At 40.1% G+C, this 16,484-nt stretch overlaps 1 protein-coding gene across 3 annotated transcripts in view; it reads left to right on the top strand.

The window, feature by feature from the left end:
- Positions 1–4,392, top strand: part of IL20RA (interleukin 20 receptor subunit alpha) — a 39,309-nt gene extending 34,917 nt beyond the window's left edge. For all 3 annotated transcript variants that reach the window (XM_038526127.1, XM_038526128.1, XM_038526129.1), the window contains exons 6-7: positions 1,393–1,532; positions 3,508–4,392. In XM_038526127.1, the coding sequence (XP_038382055.1) occupies positions 1,393–1,532; positions 3,508–4,287 (920 nt within the window). In that variant the 3' untranslated portion in view covers positions 4,288–4,392. The remainder of the gene's footprint in view (positions 1–1,392; positions 1,533–3,507) is intronic.
- The last annotated feature ends 12,092 nt before the right edge of the window (positions 4,393–16,484 follow it).

The following is a 16,484-nucleotide window of genomic DNA, read 5'->3' as shown; positions in this document are numbered from 1 at the left end:
GTGTGTGTACCTGGGGGAGCTGCCCCGCCCTCTGCCAGTGCCAGGCACAAGGTGACACCAGGAGGAACAGCTACACTGGTGGGGGCCAGGTCTCCAGCTCTGGAGTCAGCTCCCCCAGTAACTACCGCAGCTCCCAGTCTGCACCGGCCTAGGTGCTCCCAGGGCAGCAAGGGGCACTGACCTGCACAGCTCAGGGGCGCCCGGTGGCAGGAGCGTCCTCGCTGTCCTGTGCCCTCCCTGCCTCCGCCTGTCCCGGGGGGAGCGCAGGATCCTGGCTGTGTCTGTTCGGTGCCCTGTGCTCCTGGAATTGCGCTCCCAGGGCCCTCTCTCCCACAGGGATCGGGGCTCAGCCACCTCTGTCCAGAGCCTCCGCCTGACCCCTGGCTTCTCCCCGATGCCCCAGGGCTGAGCGCTTTCCCCTGGGTGCCCCTCTTCTCATAGTGACCCCGGGGATCTGGAGGCTTCCCTGCCCCTCCTGCGGTTCTGCCCAATCTCCCTGCTGAGCACGTTTGTGTCCAGGAAAACTCGGGCGCGGATTTTTAAAGTCCCCGCTTCCCCAGGGCTGGGCTTTCCTACCCCGAGGCTCCCACCCACCCGGCTCCTCCCCGGGGCCCTCCTCCTCCCCGGGGCCCTCCGCCACTTGATTCTTTTTTATTTTCTTTCCACCTTCCTACCTTGTTAGAAGTGAAAACTTTTCTCTCTGTAGCGTTCCAACTGTTCTCACTTTAAATCTCATGACGAATTCATAGGTGTTCAGGATGTTTTGAAAGTTAACTAGGTAAGTTTGTGGGGCCAGGTGAGTTGAGGACCCCTACTCTTCCGCCACCTTGCCCCTCCCTGCAGAATATCTGCTGATTGGGTTGTTGATGCAGCCATACAGTGAGGTCTACAAGTCCAGATGATTCTTAAAAACCAGCTCTTGTCAGAAAGTAAGAATTCTGAACATTATATGGTCTCATTCATTTGGGGAATATAAAAAATAGTGAAAGGGAATAAAGGGGAAAGGAGCAAAAATGAGTGGGAAATATCAGAAAGGGAGACAGAACATGAAAGACTCCTAACTCTGGGAACGAACTAGGGGTGGTAGAAGGGGAGGAGGGTGGGGGGTGGGGGTGAGTGGGTGATGGGCACTGAGGGGGCACTTGATGGGATGAGCACTGGTTGTTATGCTATATATTGGCAAATTGAACTCCAATATAAATAATTAATTAATTAATTAATGAAAAAAAGAATTCTGAGACCCCTTATCACTTTTCCTACAAGCTTCTCCATTTATAAATGAAAAACTGAATTCCTGAATGTAAGTGATCAGCCCAAAGCCACCTGACATTGCCAATATTTTCCCACCACATGGAATCATAACCCTCTATCCCCCCCTCCCTTTTTTTACAGACCAGACATCAGCATTGAGGGTTAAAATCATCTTCTGGTATGTTTTGCCCATATCTGTTACCGTGTTTCTTTTTTCTGCAATGGGCTACTTCATGTACAGATACATCCATGTTGGCAAAGAAAAACACCCAGCAAATTTGGTGAGTGCTTAGCATGGCAGGAGTCGTACACACTCCCTTCCAGAAAAGTAGAAAAGGAGACTTTAGAACTGACACTGGTCCCTTTTACAGGCAGAGTGGGTTTAGAGTTGATGAATTAAACACTTTTGTTACTAGATTCACTCAGTAACATAACCAAAGAGAAGGATTCCTCAGCTTTGACGATGATTTTACATGTAATGAACAGATTAGACTAGGTCTTGAGGTACACAAATAAACTTAAGTCAGGATCCATGCCTTTCCAGAGGCTCTGGTTAAGTTGGGGACAAGTATTTCAAAATGATGCACGAAGGCTAAGATGGAACCAGGCACTGAGGACTGTGAAAGTTCAGGGAGTTATGGGGAGGGTGCTGAAACCCCACAGGGGGGCCAGGAGACGATTTACATCTGGCTTTGATTATGAAAGTGGAGTAAGAGTTAGAGCACCTACTGCTGGCAGAAATCCCAGGGGAACCAAGGTGAGTGGATGTTTGGAAAACCACATGATACTGCTTGACCACAGGTTGCTGATAAGGAGCTACAGAAGTGAGAGTGGGAAGGAGGGAGAGGGCCAGGTAACAGGAGAATTGGGTGTTATTCTAATGAACTTGGGCTTTGCATTCTCTTCGAAAAGAGAACTCTCTGTAGGGTTTTGAGTAGAGAGCGTCAAGGTCAATATCGTGTTTTAGATCCAGATGGAGAGGGTCTAAGATAACATTGGAGGAAGTAAGATTAGAAACAAAAAAAGCAGCTAGGAGACTCTGCAGTTGTCCAGGGAACAAAGAGGAGAGTCTGCAAGAGGAGAGTGGGATGTAGGGCTGGAGACAGTGTGGAATGGGAACACATTTTGGAGGGAAATGGCCAGGACAGGCATTCACAGCAAGGAGAGCAGGAAAATATTAAGATGGAATAAACCTATACTTCTGGACGGTACACTGAAGGTTTCCCATGAGCTGGGCATATTTTAACCACAAAAATAATTTATCTGCAAATTATTAAAATATAACGTTTACATATGCATGATGCATACATGTATTCCTGTTAGTTTGGTTTTTAAATGTTTCTCTTGTTCTGCCTGCTTTTAGGCTTCAGAGGTAGCTTCCTATGGCAGAGGGATACCTACCTGGGAGGAACAGTCCCAGGAGAATTGAGCACATGTCACTTTCTGAAGCCAAATGTTGAAAAGAATGAGGCTAAAGGTCCTGTTTTGTGATGTTAAATCACATCAGGGGGTGCACAGTGAGGATTGAAACACAGCTCATGACAGGCCATCTCAAAGGGCACCTTCCACTTATCCCCAGTACCAGTTTAATCTCCACCCAGTTTTCCTGGGTGACATGATTTAGAGTATATCGGCCATAACCTGGCACATGGAGTGCCCTTTTTGGCCTCATTACAGTATGATTAGAATGGTATAGGGGGGAAGTGAGGAAAACCATCCCTACTCATGTGCCTCTTTCCCTCTTTACATCCAATTTTTATGACCGTCCACATTTCATGTCCAGGGCATGTCCCAGTCAGGTCTGGGAGCACAGGTAACCACTGCCACCTGACAAATATGTCGTCAACAGTAATTAACAAAGCAGTTTCCAAACTATCCCACTCAGTGCTCGCCGCTTCATATGTGACAGAAATTCTGAGTTTACAGAATTAAAAACTGAGCCTCAAGAAATTAAATAACTGCCCTGAACTCCCTGGGCCAGGTAGGGAAGGGGGCAATGACACCCAGATCTTTGGACTTGATACACACCCCCCGGGAACCACTTTGCACTTCCATATGCCTTTTTTGTATGTCTTGGGTCTCTTGCCTCCATGTGAATGAGGCTTTCTGTTTATTCCAAGAATAACTTTCACTTCCATGAGTTGGTAAGAATAGGTCTTTAGAACTATGTGATGACAGTATAAGTTCTACTTAACAGCTGTTTTTCGTGTCTCTCTCAAGTGAAAAGGTGAAAACCGTTCTCTTCTGTCTTTACAGATTTTGATTTATGGAAATGAGTTTGACAAAAGATTCTTTGTACCCGCTGAGCAAATTGTGCTTAATTTTATCACCCTCAATATTTTGGAGGATTCTAAAATTTCTCAGAAGGATTTAAGTGTAATGGAAAAAGGCAACGATGTATGGGATCTGAATGAGCCCCACCAAGACCAGGAGCCACATCAGGCAGAAATGGAGGTGAAACAATTGGGGTATGCTGTACATTTGGTGGACATTTTCTGTAACTCTGAGGAAACAACCAAGGGTCTGCCCCTAACTCAGCAAGAATCACCCAGCAGGACAATGCCCACAGGTGAATATGAGTATGCGGTAAGAACTGCTGACATGTGTGTGGGGCCTGGAGATCACGACCTCAATCTGCAGGAGGAGGTGTCCCTCCCAGGACAATTCTTTGAGCAACAGGCAGCTCTGACCGACCTGGGCTCCCCCACACCACTGTATTCCTACGTCCCCCAGCTGCGAGACTTGGACCAGCGGCAGTGGGAGCACCCAGACACGAGAAAGAAGCCAGATGAAAAGTCCTCCACCACACTGGTGGATTGGGACCCTCGGACTGGTAGGCTGTGCATGCCGTCATTCTCTAGCTTTGAACATGACTCGGAGGGATGCTCACATCCTGAGTACGAGGAGTTCACGGAGGAGGGCCTTTTGTCTAGACTCTATGAGGAGCAGGCTCTAGATGAGCCATCAGAAGAAAGTGAAGTCTATCTCATGAAATTTATGGAGGAATGGGGATTGTATGTGCAAATGGAACACTAATCCTTGAACTTCCCTTTGCCACACCCCTGCTGTTACAAGGCTCGTGAGTGTAAACATAGGAGTGATCAAACAATAAAGTACGTGGAATGAAAGACAGTTTACTCAGATTTTCTGTGTTGCTGAGAATTACTGGTTTCTTCTCTATTCTCATAGCACTTCTTTCCTTCTGCCTCATATGGAGGGTTGGTTCATGCATGTGGGTGTCTTGTGACATCGGTGGGTACCTGGAATGAAGGCGCTGACCCATCATTTTGTAAACATTCAAAAATGTTTGCCAAATTGGATGAAGAATTCACTCAAGTGAGCATGTATGGCTTTTATTTTCTGGGCACTTATCAGGTGTACAGCACCGTAAAAAAATATTTCATGAAGCCCATTCATTTTATAAATACTACATTTTTAGAATTTGGTCTCCTGTCAGAGCGATGAAATAGATCAAACAAATACCACTAAATTGGTGGCAAGTTGGTCATATTTAAGCCCAACACACTATTCAATCACAATAATCCAAGTTCAGAGTGAATAAATCACTCACAGTTCTTGTTAGTACACACTTTTAGCTACTTTAAGTGGCCATATTTATATTTTATGAGAATTTCTGGAATGTTAATATAAATTATTGCTATTTTGTAGTCAGAAAATATCCTCTCAATAACTTAGTAGGCACTTTTAGTAAGAAACCTACCTGAAAGAAAATGCCACCTTTTATGATAGAATAGTACATTTTATTTCTGGAAATTTGTATTTTTAAAAGATTTTATTTATTCATTTGAGAGAGATGAGAGTCAGTGCAAGAGAGAACAAGCAGGGGATGCAGTAGAGGGAGTGGGAGAAGCAGGGTCCCCATAGAACAGAGACACCCGCCCCCTCCATGTTCAAGCCCAGGACCCCGGGATCATGACCTGAACTAAAGGCAGATGCTTGACCAACTGAGCCACCCAGGTGCCCCTGCAAATATGTCTTTAAAAAGATACTATACAATGGAATATTATTTAGCCATCGGAAAGGACGAATACCTACCATTTGCTTCGATGTGGAGGGAACTGGAGGGTATTATGCTGAGTGAAATAAGTCAGTCACAGAAAGACAATCACAATGGTTTCACTCATATGTGAAATATAAGAAATAATGAAAGGGACTATAAGGGAAAGGAGGGAAACTGAGTAAGGAAAAATTAGAGAGGAAGACAAACCATGAGAGACTCCTAACTCTGGGAAACAAAGTGTTGCAGAAGGGGACGTGGTCGGGAGATGGGGTGACTGGGTGATGGGCACTAAGGAGGGCACTTGATGGGATTAGCACTGGGTGTTATACTCTTATACTCTTTGTTGACAAATTTGATTTAAATTAATAAATGAAATAAAATTTTTTAAAAGATACTAACATAGTCTATAACCTGGAATATGTTTAGCAGCTGAAGTATTATGTTACTATTATAATATCAAATATTCTATTTGAATGAACGATGCCTCAAAGACTCCTTGGAGTATGTATGAATGAATATCTGCTATCTACATAATCTGAAAGTCAATAAACAAACAAGGATATACAAACAAGGATATAAAACAAGGATATAAAAATATACAAACAAGGATATACAAACAAGGATATAAAAATATACAAACAAGGATATACAAACAAAGATATATAAAATATACAAACAACATACAAAATATATAAACAAAACACAAACAGGTATACAAAAGAAAAAAGTTAAATGACTAGAATATGTAAGGTAGAATGTATTAAAATTTGACACAATTTACTGTGGAAACTAAAGTGTACCATAAAACAATACCATCCTAGTTAATTTCCAGTAACTAGGCCCATCGCCTTCACCATTCATCACCTAGAAGGTTAAATTCTTCAGACACTGCATTAAAATATGAAAGGATCTATAAAGTGGAACCGTATAAAATTACTTGACAGTTTTTGACCTGCAGAAGCAGCAATATTTTCATATTTTACCTTAATATATATTTGTTGATGCTTTTGCAGGAAACAGATAACATCCATATTTCCTTATTTATATTTTGGGTACAGGCAAACAACTCTGGTAGGAGAGATGGATTCTAGAGTTGTGATCTTTAGAAATTGTCCACAAATCCAAACAGTTTCTAATCTAATGATTTAATTAGACCATAATTATGTTAACCAGAATGTTCTATCCCTCTCAATCTTGGTAGACATGATTCTGCTGGTTTTAAAGAACAAATTTACAATACTAACTGTAAAAGAAGCCGAGGAGTGGAAAAGAACAAGTCATGATTAAGAGCAGAAAGAAAACAAAGTGATTGATGTGTCGTACAGTGTCCTCATCTTCCTCACCTAGGAAAGAAGGATGAGAACTCCCTCAGGGCTGTGTTGAGGTGAACAGAGTTGGAATACAGAAAGCACTTAGAACAGCGCCTGGCACCTAGTGAGTGCCGTGGGTTTATTGTTATTAACAGCCAGAGCATGTGCTTAGTGCCAGAAAGACAAGCCATTTAGACACGACTATTTCAACTTAAAGCCAGAGTGTGCCTCACCTTATTTTCCTAACTGAAAAGTACAATCATAATTTGCTTCCCACTTTATGTCTTCAGGTTGAAGTCATGGGTGGTTTTGTAAAAGGGAATCTAATTCTGAGTTGCTCTTACATCTCTTGTCATTCTAAGCATGTCAGTAGAGTTGAGCATTTCCAAACTTTTGTTGCTTCTACCTCTTCCACATAAGGTGAGTTTTCCTCATGAAAACATCAATTAATGGCCCTATTTTTGTACCCCATAAATTCTAAGCAGAGTGAATGAAAATATACCCACTGCAGAGTGAGTGAAACCTAGTGCCACATCATGAGCATGGGAAGAAGGATGTGAAAAGGGGACATTGAGTGCTCAGCCTACAACATGGGAAAGATCTGGTGCCCCCAGGCTGAGCTAACTCCCAGGAAATCAATGCAGAGGAAAACTATTTGTACAGCCAAGAGCGCAAGTCTGTCCAGCATGGTAAATCTAATCAGAACATTAAATAGAGGGCTCCATCAGCATGGATCAGTGCACCTGGATCATAACCACATCCTTTCTGGCCCACACATTACCACCCCCATGTCTTGAGGGGAATTTTTGCTAACTTATCTTAGAAGAACTGTTTCTATTTTCTTTGTGGTTCCCTTCATGATATCTTCCATAAATCTTCTATCTACAGAGTTGTGTTTTTTTAAAGACTTTACACAAAAGCGTGTGCCTATAATTTTTTTTTACCAAAGAGTGCTATGGTTGTAGGTATTTTAATAGTAGTTGTTGTTTTTCACTATAGAAGAGTAATGTACACATATTAATTGTAGAGTGACTAGAAATAGAGGGGAAAATTACCTGTAATATCCCAGATTTAACTACTGTAAACATATTAGAGAACTGAAACTCAAATAGGAGTGATTTTGTGCTCCAAGGGATATTTGGCAATGGCTAGAGACATTTTTGATTGACAAAACCTAAGTGAAAGGTGCTGCCAGTGTGGGAGCTGGTGGGGAAAGGCCTGGAATACTGCTAGCATCCTAGCATGCACAGAGCAGCCCTTCATGACAAAGAGTTCTCTTGTCTAAAATGTCAGTGGTGCCAAGGCTGATCACCTTGGTTAGAATTTTCCAGACATTTTTAATGTATATATGTATAAATTTAAATGTATATATGTATTTTTCCCCAAAGGAGGGATCATACTGAACTCTTTTATAAGTTGCTCTTTTTTCAATCATAAAATATGGCGAACTATTTTATTTTATGTATACTTAGATTAACTTTATGAAGCATCAGTCATAAACTAGAGCTATTGAAATGCAGATTAGGAATTATTTTTTCTACATTTAATTATTTAAATTTTTTTGTTGAGCAGCAACCAAAAGTTGGAGTTATTAAGGGCAAAGAGCTGTGAGTCCTTTACAGATAACTGAACCTCTCAAAACATTTTCTATCATTCACTACCTCTGCAGAGTGGCTGGTTGATTATTAGATGGTCATTTATCTGCCTTTTGAGGTATTGGCCTTCCCGCACTTAGTTCCTACTACTGTCCTGCAGTCTTTATCTTCAGTGACAGGTGCTTGAAAGCAACCTGGGCTTTCACTATAAATCCTGGATAAATAGTCATGTCTATCACTGATATTCTTTTAGACTCCTTTACCTATAGTAGGTGCAAGATTTCTTTCTTACTTTGTTAGTTTTAGTCTTTAAAAGATCTTCCAGTTGGTGTTCATTTCTGAATGCCAGTAAAGATACCAGGTTAAGGTTCACATTGCTAAGGTCTTTATGTAAAGACTCCAAGGTTTTCTTTAGAAAGAGGTGAGGGCTGATGTGTTGTGTCTGTACAGATAGAGAAAGGCTCCTTCTGTCCTCAAAAATGGTTGCCTGTCCATGTTTTTACCTCAAACCTGTCTCAGGTGCTTTGTTAAATTTGGAAGCAGATGAGATATTTTCTCCCTTACCTACTCAACAGATTTCGTTTGATTTCTCAATCTGTCATTCTCTGGATTAGGTGGTACTTGGAGGCTTTCCAGCTACTCAGAAGATGGACATATGCCTCATGTTTATGTTTTCATATACAGGCCACTGAGACAGTGAACATTGATGGAGATAAATGCCATCCTCCATTTGTCTGTCCCTGGAACGGAGTCCATGAGACATACAAATTAGTCACTACTCTTAAAAGGCTCATATAGTTAAGATAGTTTACATAATATTCTTTCTTCTCATGAAGTGCATTCCTCCACATTCTGAAATTGATTCAAAATGCAGATACTTCAGAATATTTGATGTAAGGGGGAGAAAAATAATAGGAATTTTTAATCTCAACCCCAAAAAGGAGATATGGGACATTGAATCATTTTAATCCCAACCCCAAAAAGGAGATATGGGACATTGAATCTTTATTAGATTTGTCGGCTTTGTGCTTCTAAAAGAATTTACTAACAAAATTGACTAGCTTACTAATAATTTGGCTAACAAAAGTATATATAAACAAATGAAGAAAAAGCCCTAGAACTTTTCAAATTGTCTGAGTGATTGATTAGCTGAAGAATTGGTATGGTATACTAACAAAGTATAGACTCTGGAGCTAAGAACCTTGGTTCAAAGTCTAGCTCTGTCTCTTCTTAGGCTTGTCACCTTGGGCAATTTACTTACTCTCTTTGAATCAAATACCCTCATCTATGAAATGGAGATAATGATTATACCTACCTTACAGAGTTGTGGGAAGTTTGAATGAATCAATACATTTAAAGTAATTAGAGGAGTACCTGGGACAAAATGAGTGCTTGATAAATGTCAGTAATGGAAAAAGTACCAGGAGGCATATACAAAAATTTTCATAGAAGCATTATTCATTGAGAAAAAGAAACTTTGAAAAAGTGCTAATATTTATCAGCAGGAGAAAGCTGTGAAAATGAATCAAGTACACCTATACATGAAACATGAATGAATCTCACAAACATGTTTAGCAAAAAGAGTGATTCCTTGGAGAATATAAAGAATAATTCCATATACATAAAGACCCCAAACTTATAATATTAAACACTATTTTTATATTTGTGGTAAAAACTGTAATAATTTGAAAGGCAAGGAAGAGTCACTTGGCTGACTCAGTTGGTAGAGCATGGGACTCTTTACCTCAGGGTTGTAAATTCAAGCCCCAGGTTGGGCAAAGGGCTTACTTAAAAAAAAGATAAAAGAAAGAAAAAATGAAGGAAGGGAGGGAGAGAGAGAAGAGGAAAGGAGAAAAGGAAAGAAAAGGAAAGGAAAGGAAACGAAAGGAAAGGAAAGAAAAAAAGAAAGGCAAGGAAATGGTTAACAAGAAAGTTCAGGATTGTGGTTCCCCGGAGGACTGAAAGATATGGGAAAACATGGGGATCATAGGGGCTTTGGTTCAATGTCCTCTTTAAACATGGGAGAAAATGAGTATTTCTTTGATTATTCTTCTTTAATCTGAGGATATATATTGCACAAGCCCTAATGTATGTATATTTAGTTTAAAAAAAAAACTAACAGAGATACAGAGCCTCCAAAATTTGTATTATTCTGATGAGTTCCATAATCAATGTCAGCTTCATACCATTGGTCAAAGCATTTGGAATCTGAGAGCTGTTAGACATTATCCCTAGTAAGTCAGAATCAAGTACACTTAGGTTATATTCTGTTTACAAAGCTTCTTAGTTTCCAACATTTTGATTATGTTTAAAATCCAAAACTAGAAAGAATCATTGACAAATTGGTTAATTGGATATGCATGGTGAAGGGCATGAGCTGAAAACCTTAACTTTGCTGAGAACTGCCATTATTCAAAGAGAAATACCTGAGACCTGGCAGGAAGTGAGGAGACCTGGCAGGATGTGAGGAGGACACATGATTCACACAAACTTTAGAAATGCTAGCATCTTCTCCCACTCATGGGGGAGTAATGAATTAATAAGTAATAAGATCTCAGAAAGGCAGACAGCCCCAGTGACAAAAATTGGGACGTGTAAACAAATTCCTTCCATTATGTAGCAGCTAACAATTGATCTCTGCTAACTGATTTTAGCAGGCAAGGAAGAAGGTTAGGATTTCTAAATACTCTGCTTTTACACGTGAACTAACCGTTCCTTTCTGTAACAAGCTTACCTTGGTTACAAATGTTTAGTGATCATTAACAAATAAAATGTGTTTGCTTTTCCTAAGTCCCATATTTGCTGCCAGCCTGCTGCCACCAGCTTCCAAAATGAGAGATTTGTAAAATTACAGATTTAAACAACACTTCCAAGTGGAAACACCTTTAATTCAGGCATAATTACGAACTTTAAACATTTAACTCTACTCCCCAAAAAAGTATAAACTGAAGTACAATAGACATTTATTGATCTTTCTTCCTAGAAGCCTATATCATTTGAACTTTCAAAAATCTGCAACATTTGTTCATTTTGAGCATTGTGGGTTTTTTTTTAAGATTTCATTTATGAGAGATACACACAGAGAGAGGCAGATACACAGGCAATGGGAGAAGCAGACTCCTCGCAAGGAGCTGGATGTGGGACTCAATCTGGATCCCAGACCCGGATCACGCTCTCAGCTGAAGGCAGAGCCTCAACCAATCGCTGAACCACCCAGGTGTCCACAAGCATGTGATTTTGCAGAGGCTTTAACCAACAGAAAACACCTCAAAGAGGGTCTGGTAAGCAGGACATAAGAGGAAGTGTGGAGGGAATCCAGGCTTTAGTGAAGCCTAGAGAGCTACCATATGCAAAGGACTTCCTACGAATGAGGACATTAGACAAGCATTTGTTGCTTCAGAGAATGGAATTAAAACACCTATGTGGGATTTGCTGGAAGGCAGAGCTCAGCTCAATGCTTTCTATAATTAACAGGCAGCTCTTAATTCTTGACCATATAAAGTATTTACTTCCCTGTTTCAGGAAGGGTTCAAAGACAAGCTGGTGTCTGCTGAGGCTTCTGCAGAGGAGATTCCTCCAAGGAATTAGAATAGATGGTCTCTAAGGTCTCTTCCACCTCTAAATGTCTACTACAAAAAACAATATTTAGAATCATCTTTACTTGCCCCTCTTTTTCTTTTTTTCCAGGTAGTTCACTAGCTAGCAACTCATTCTGTTTTTCAAAAATCATCATACACCTACCCTTTGTGTATAGCTAAGGGAAGCCAAGCCTTTCCTTCAATGTGATACACAAGAGCTTAGAAACTCTTAGCTAGACAGACGGTTCTGAGCCCTCACCCTTCCCCAAAATTAGACTGAGCCTAGAAATGTCATCCTTTTTTTTTTTAATTTTCCATTTTTACTGCTATCCTGCATAGCAAGTCTCTTTTATTATTTTTTTCTTAAGTTCTTGGGTTGTCAGAAAGGAGAATATTACACACAAATGAGGCTCAGAAGACAACTTGTTTCTGTAAATCTCTTTCTGACTCCTGGACCAGGACCAGATATATAGATATTATAGATATTTGTAGTATATAGATATTACTAGGACAAATATATATCTATGAAATACAAATAAGTGATAAAGAGCTGTTCACATTATGAACTGTCTATATCATCCTTCAATCTGAATAAATATTATCTGTTCTTATCCCAGTTATCCAGAAAACCCCAAGGCCAATGGAGTTTCTGTGCTGGAAGTATCAGAGTGAGCTGTGAAGTATAAAACCTGTATCTCATTTTGTACTGCCCTCAAGATCTAAGATATGCCTAAATCTAAAAATAATATTATAGTGGGTTTTTTTAAGACTTCATTTATTTATTCATGAGCGACACAGAGAGAGAGGCAGAGACATAGGCAAAGCGAGAAGCAGGCTCCACGCAGGAAGCCTGACGCGGTACGGGATTCCAGGACTCCCGGATCATGCACCAACCCAAAGGCAAATGCCCAACCGCTGAGCCACCCAGGCGCCCTAAAAATTATATTACAGTTGATCCTTGGACAACACAGGTTTGAACTATGTGGGTCCACTTATATGCACATTATTTTCAATAAATACAGTACAATAGTGTAAATATATTTTTCTTATGATATTAATAACATTTTCTTTCATCTAGCTTATATTATTATAAGAATACAATACATGGTACATATAACATACAAAATAGGTGTTCATTGACTGTGTTATTGGCAAGGCCTCTGGTCAACAGTAGGCTATAAGCAGTTAAGTTTTGGTGGAGTCAAAATTTATATTTGGATTTTTGACAGTGCAGGGGGCTGGTACCCCTAACCTTTGCATTGTTCAAGAGTCAACTGTCTTGTATTTTTCCAATGAATAGGAAAAGCAAACACAGAATGAAAGGTTGGAGGGAAGGGAACACCTTCAAATTCCCAGCACTTTGCACAGTGAGCATTTGTGATGTTCAAATTTGTGATGACCAAATGCTTTGAAAAATATGAGCAAAGACAGTGGAATTTAAGTGCATACTATACTTAGTTGTGAAAGAAATGTGAATAACTCTAAAAATATTCTCATATGTTATATATTACTTGACTTCTAGAATATGAATTCCATGAAGGCAGGAACCTTTATTTTTTTTTAACTAATATTCTCTCAGCACCTAAAACAGTGTCTATCATATAGCAGTTGCTCAATAAATATTTGTTGATGAAATGTATGAATCTTAAGAATTATATGAATTAGCACCCAGAAATCGGCCCATTCAAATATATTAACTGATCTTTGACCAAGACATGAAAACAATCAATGGAAGATGGAGAAAGGATAATATATTCAACAAGTGGTGTTGGAGCAATTGGACATTTATCTGCCAAAAAAGATTCCAGAAAAGGTCTTCACAAAAATTAACTCAAAATGGATCATAGGCCTAAATTTAAAATGCAAAACTGTAAAATTTCCAGAAGAAAACAGCTAGTAGAACAGGTGATCTTGAGTTTGGCAATGAGCTTTCGTTATAACACCAATGACGCAATTCAGAAAGAAGTTCTTAGCTGAGGGAAGGGCAAGTGCAGAGTCTCTGAGACATACATGCATTTTTACTTTGAAGGGAAGGTCAGAAAGAAGGCAACCAGGGCATAGTGAGCCAAGAAGAGCCTGGAAGGAGATGAGGGTCGGGGCAGGTGAAAAACAGGCTTTGCAGTGTCTGTATGGCATTTGGGTTACACTTTAATTCCAGTGGGAAACCACTAGTGAGCTTTATGTTGGAGATTGATATGATTTGATACAATCAATAAATGTCAATTAAATGAATCTGGATGACTGTATGATGGTGAATGAGGGGCACCTTTATTTTAAGAGTGAGCATCAAAAAGAAAAGAAGTTGTTTGGGTTTGGGAGGGAAGGGGTTGCTTTTATCTTTAATTTTATGTTTGTGTTTGTTTTGCTCAGAGTTTGGAGTAAAGCATGAGTGTAGTCTGGGGAATACTAACTTTGAGACACCTGCATGTGTGAAGGTGCTCAGGTGGTGGTCAAGAGCACATGTTGAAGAATTGAGGGAAAGACTAGAAGCCAAAAATTAACCATTCTCATAAACTAGAATCAGAGGGGGAATTGGTTAAGGGAGTGTATGACCTACAAGGAGAAACCATGGACAGAATCTTGGGAAATGCCGGCATTTAAAGAGAGAGCAGAGGAACAATGTTGAGAGATAGGAGAGAACAGAAAAATTCTAAATATAACTTTGACTGTTTGTGTTATTGGCAAGGCCTCTGGCAAGCTCCATATAATCTCCAGTAAAGGAATAAAAAATAAAACCCAAATGAGGAATTTCCAGAGATAAAGGAACTAAAACAAAGATGTCAGGTCAGAGAACTAATTGGAAGAATCCAGTAGAGGCAATACTATCTTCTGTGTTGGCAAAATCAGGTCCCATTTCAGGGGAGGCAAGATAAGGCCATGAGCAGAGCTACAGTCAAAAAGAAAATGGGGGTTCAGAACATTCATATTACAAAAGATTTGAGCAAATGCATAAGAAGTTAGCTATAAGATGTCCATTTACCATAGAAAATATTTTTAAATAATTTGAATCTCCAACAATAAAATATTAATTGAATTAATTTTATTACATCCAAACAAGGCAAAATCAGGCAGCCATTGAATAAAGAAACGTGTTCATGTTATAGTCAACAGGAAAATATTATAGTGATGAAATGTATCATATTTTTCCAAATATATATGTACTTTCTCATAGATACATATTTATAAATAAATTTAAATGCATAGTGTTTCTTCCTGCTTATGTGTTTTCTCATTTTCATCATGGACATGTATTGCTTATGACATTTTAAAAAGAAAAGTGTGGAGATTTTATTATGAGCACATTTACTCTCTGTTATCAGCACCACTCTCAGGAACAGAGAGGCCTGTAGGCTATTGAATTTTTAAAGACAGAGTCTCATAGAAAAAGTAATTAGGATAGAATGGTGAGAATTACATGAATGATATCTTTCCAATAATATTATAAGGACAGTATAGAAGCTCAGACAGAAACATTCAAAAACGTGTTTGTGTTTGAAATAAGGGAGTAAAACCAGATGAATATTGCAGAAGATGAATAATCCTCTGAGAAGTCTATCAGCCTGAAATTAGGAAATAATAGAGTCTATGAACATTGAATTATGAGAGCTCTTCGACTCAGTCACACACACAAAAACCAAAACTGTATACAACCTTGTGAACCTTCATATTTTAAACGTTTAAAAGGACCAAAGTAAGCTTTAATTGTAAGTGAGATGAGTTTTCTGGATATTTTAACACTGCTAGGTATAAAACTATGCTTACTTACAAAAGCTATGTTTGGTTTGTGTAGAATCTGAAATAAGAATATACAATTTTATAAGCAAGTCTCCTAACCTTCGATAAGTCTGCCTTGTCAATACACTTGAGGCTAGATGGTCAAAATGACAGAAAAGAAGTATTAAAATTTCAAAGTTTATAAGGATTTAATAAAGACCCCACCTAACCTCATGGGGGTAGTTGGTAAACATAAATAGCTCTGTGTTGGGTCTATATTTCCAGAAGGCAGTGCCTAAGGATTAGGTTTTGAGTCACATTCCCTTTCCCCAGCCACAGTTCCAAGAAGCCCAGAATTTATCTGAATGCAGAAACTCAGCATGTCTCTGACAGAGAAGGCTCCTGGGTTTAGTTCACACACTGCCCTCAATTCCAGAGCTGCACAAGCCGTCTTCACATCCATGGCAGATGGCCTCCTCTCCACCTGTTTGACTTCCACTCTGCTCTCCTGCTTGAGAATCCAGAGAGTCAGAGACGCCCACTGAGACAGTGGGAAAGAACCAGCAGGTACAGCCTCTGCCTCCTTTCCCTCCTCTCAGGTCTGTGATCAGCTTCAAGGAAGGTGGGTGGCTCGGTGCAGGAAGAGGGGTGGAGGGAGACAGCACACAGCAATGATGTCTTCCCATTTATGTCCAAAAATGGCTTGTTCTGATCCCACAGGCTTCCCAGAGGAAAGTCTGTCATGTCCTCATCACCCTCCACTAGAAGCAAGGGTTGTTCCTCACAAGAGGGTACATTGGCAGTGACCCCCCACCTTGAATTCGGAAATGCAATAAGGTTAGTCACTGTGGCCAGGGCTGCTACCCATATCCTGCTGCCCCACACATGTCTCCTCTGCCTGCCAATTTCCAGGCCACACCTGCTTCCAGCGCTGCCTTTGGGTTGACGTCTCACAGTTGCCAGGCTCCTGCTTGGGGACTGCAAGTCCAAGGAGAGGTGACAAGCACATCATCCC

The sequence above is a fragment of the Canis lupus genome, chromosome 1 (assembly GCF_011100685.1).
Source record: "Canis lupus familiaris isolate Mischka breed German Shepherd chromosome 1, alternate assembly UU_Cfam_GSD_1.0, whole genome shotgun sequence".
Lineage (NCBI taxonomy): Eukaryota > Metazoa > Chordata > Mammalia > Carnivora > Canidae > Canis > Canis lupus.
The sequence above is the reverse complement of the archived record's forward strand: the minus strand, read 5'-3'. Positions and strand labels throughout refer to the sequence as shown.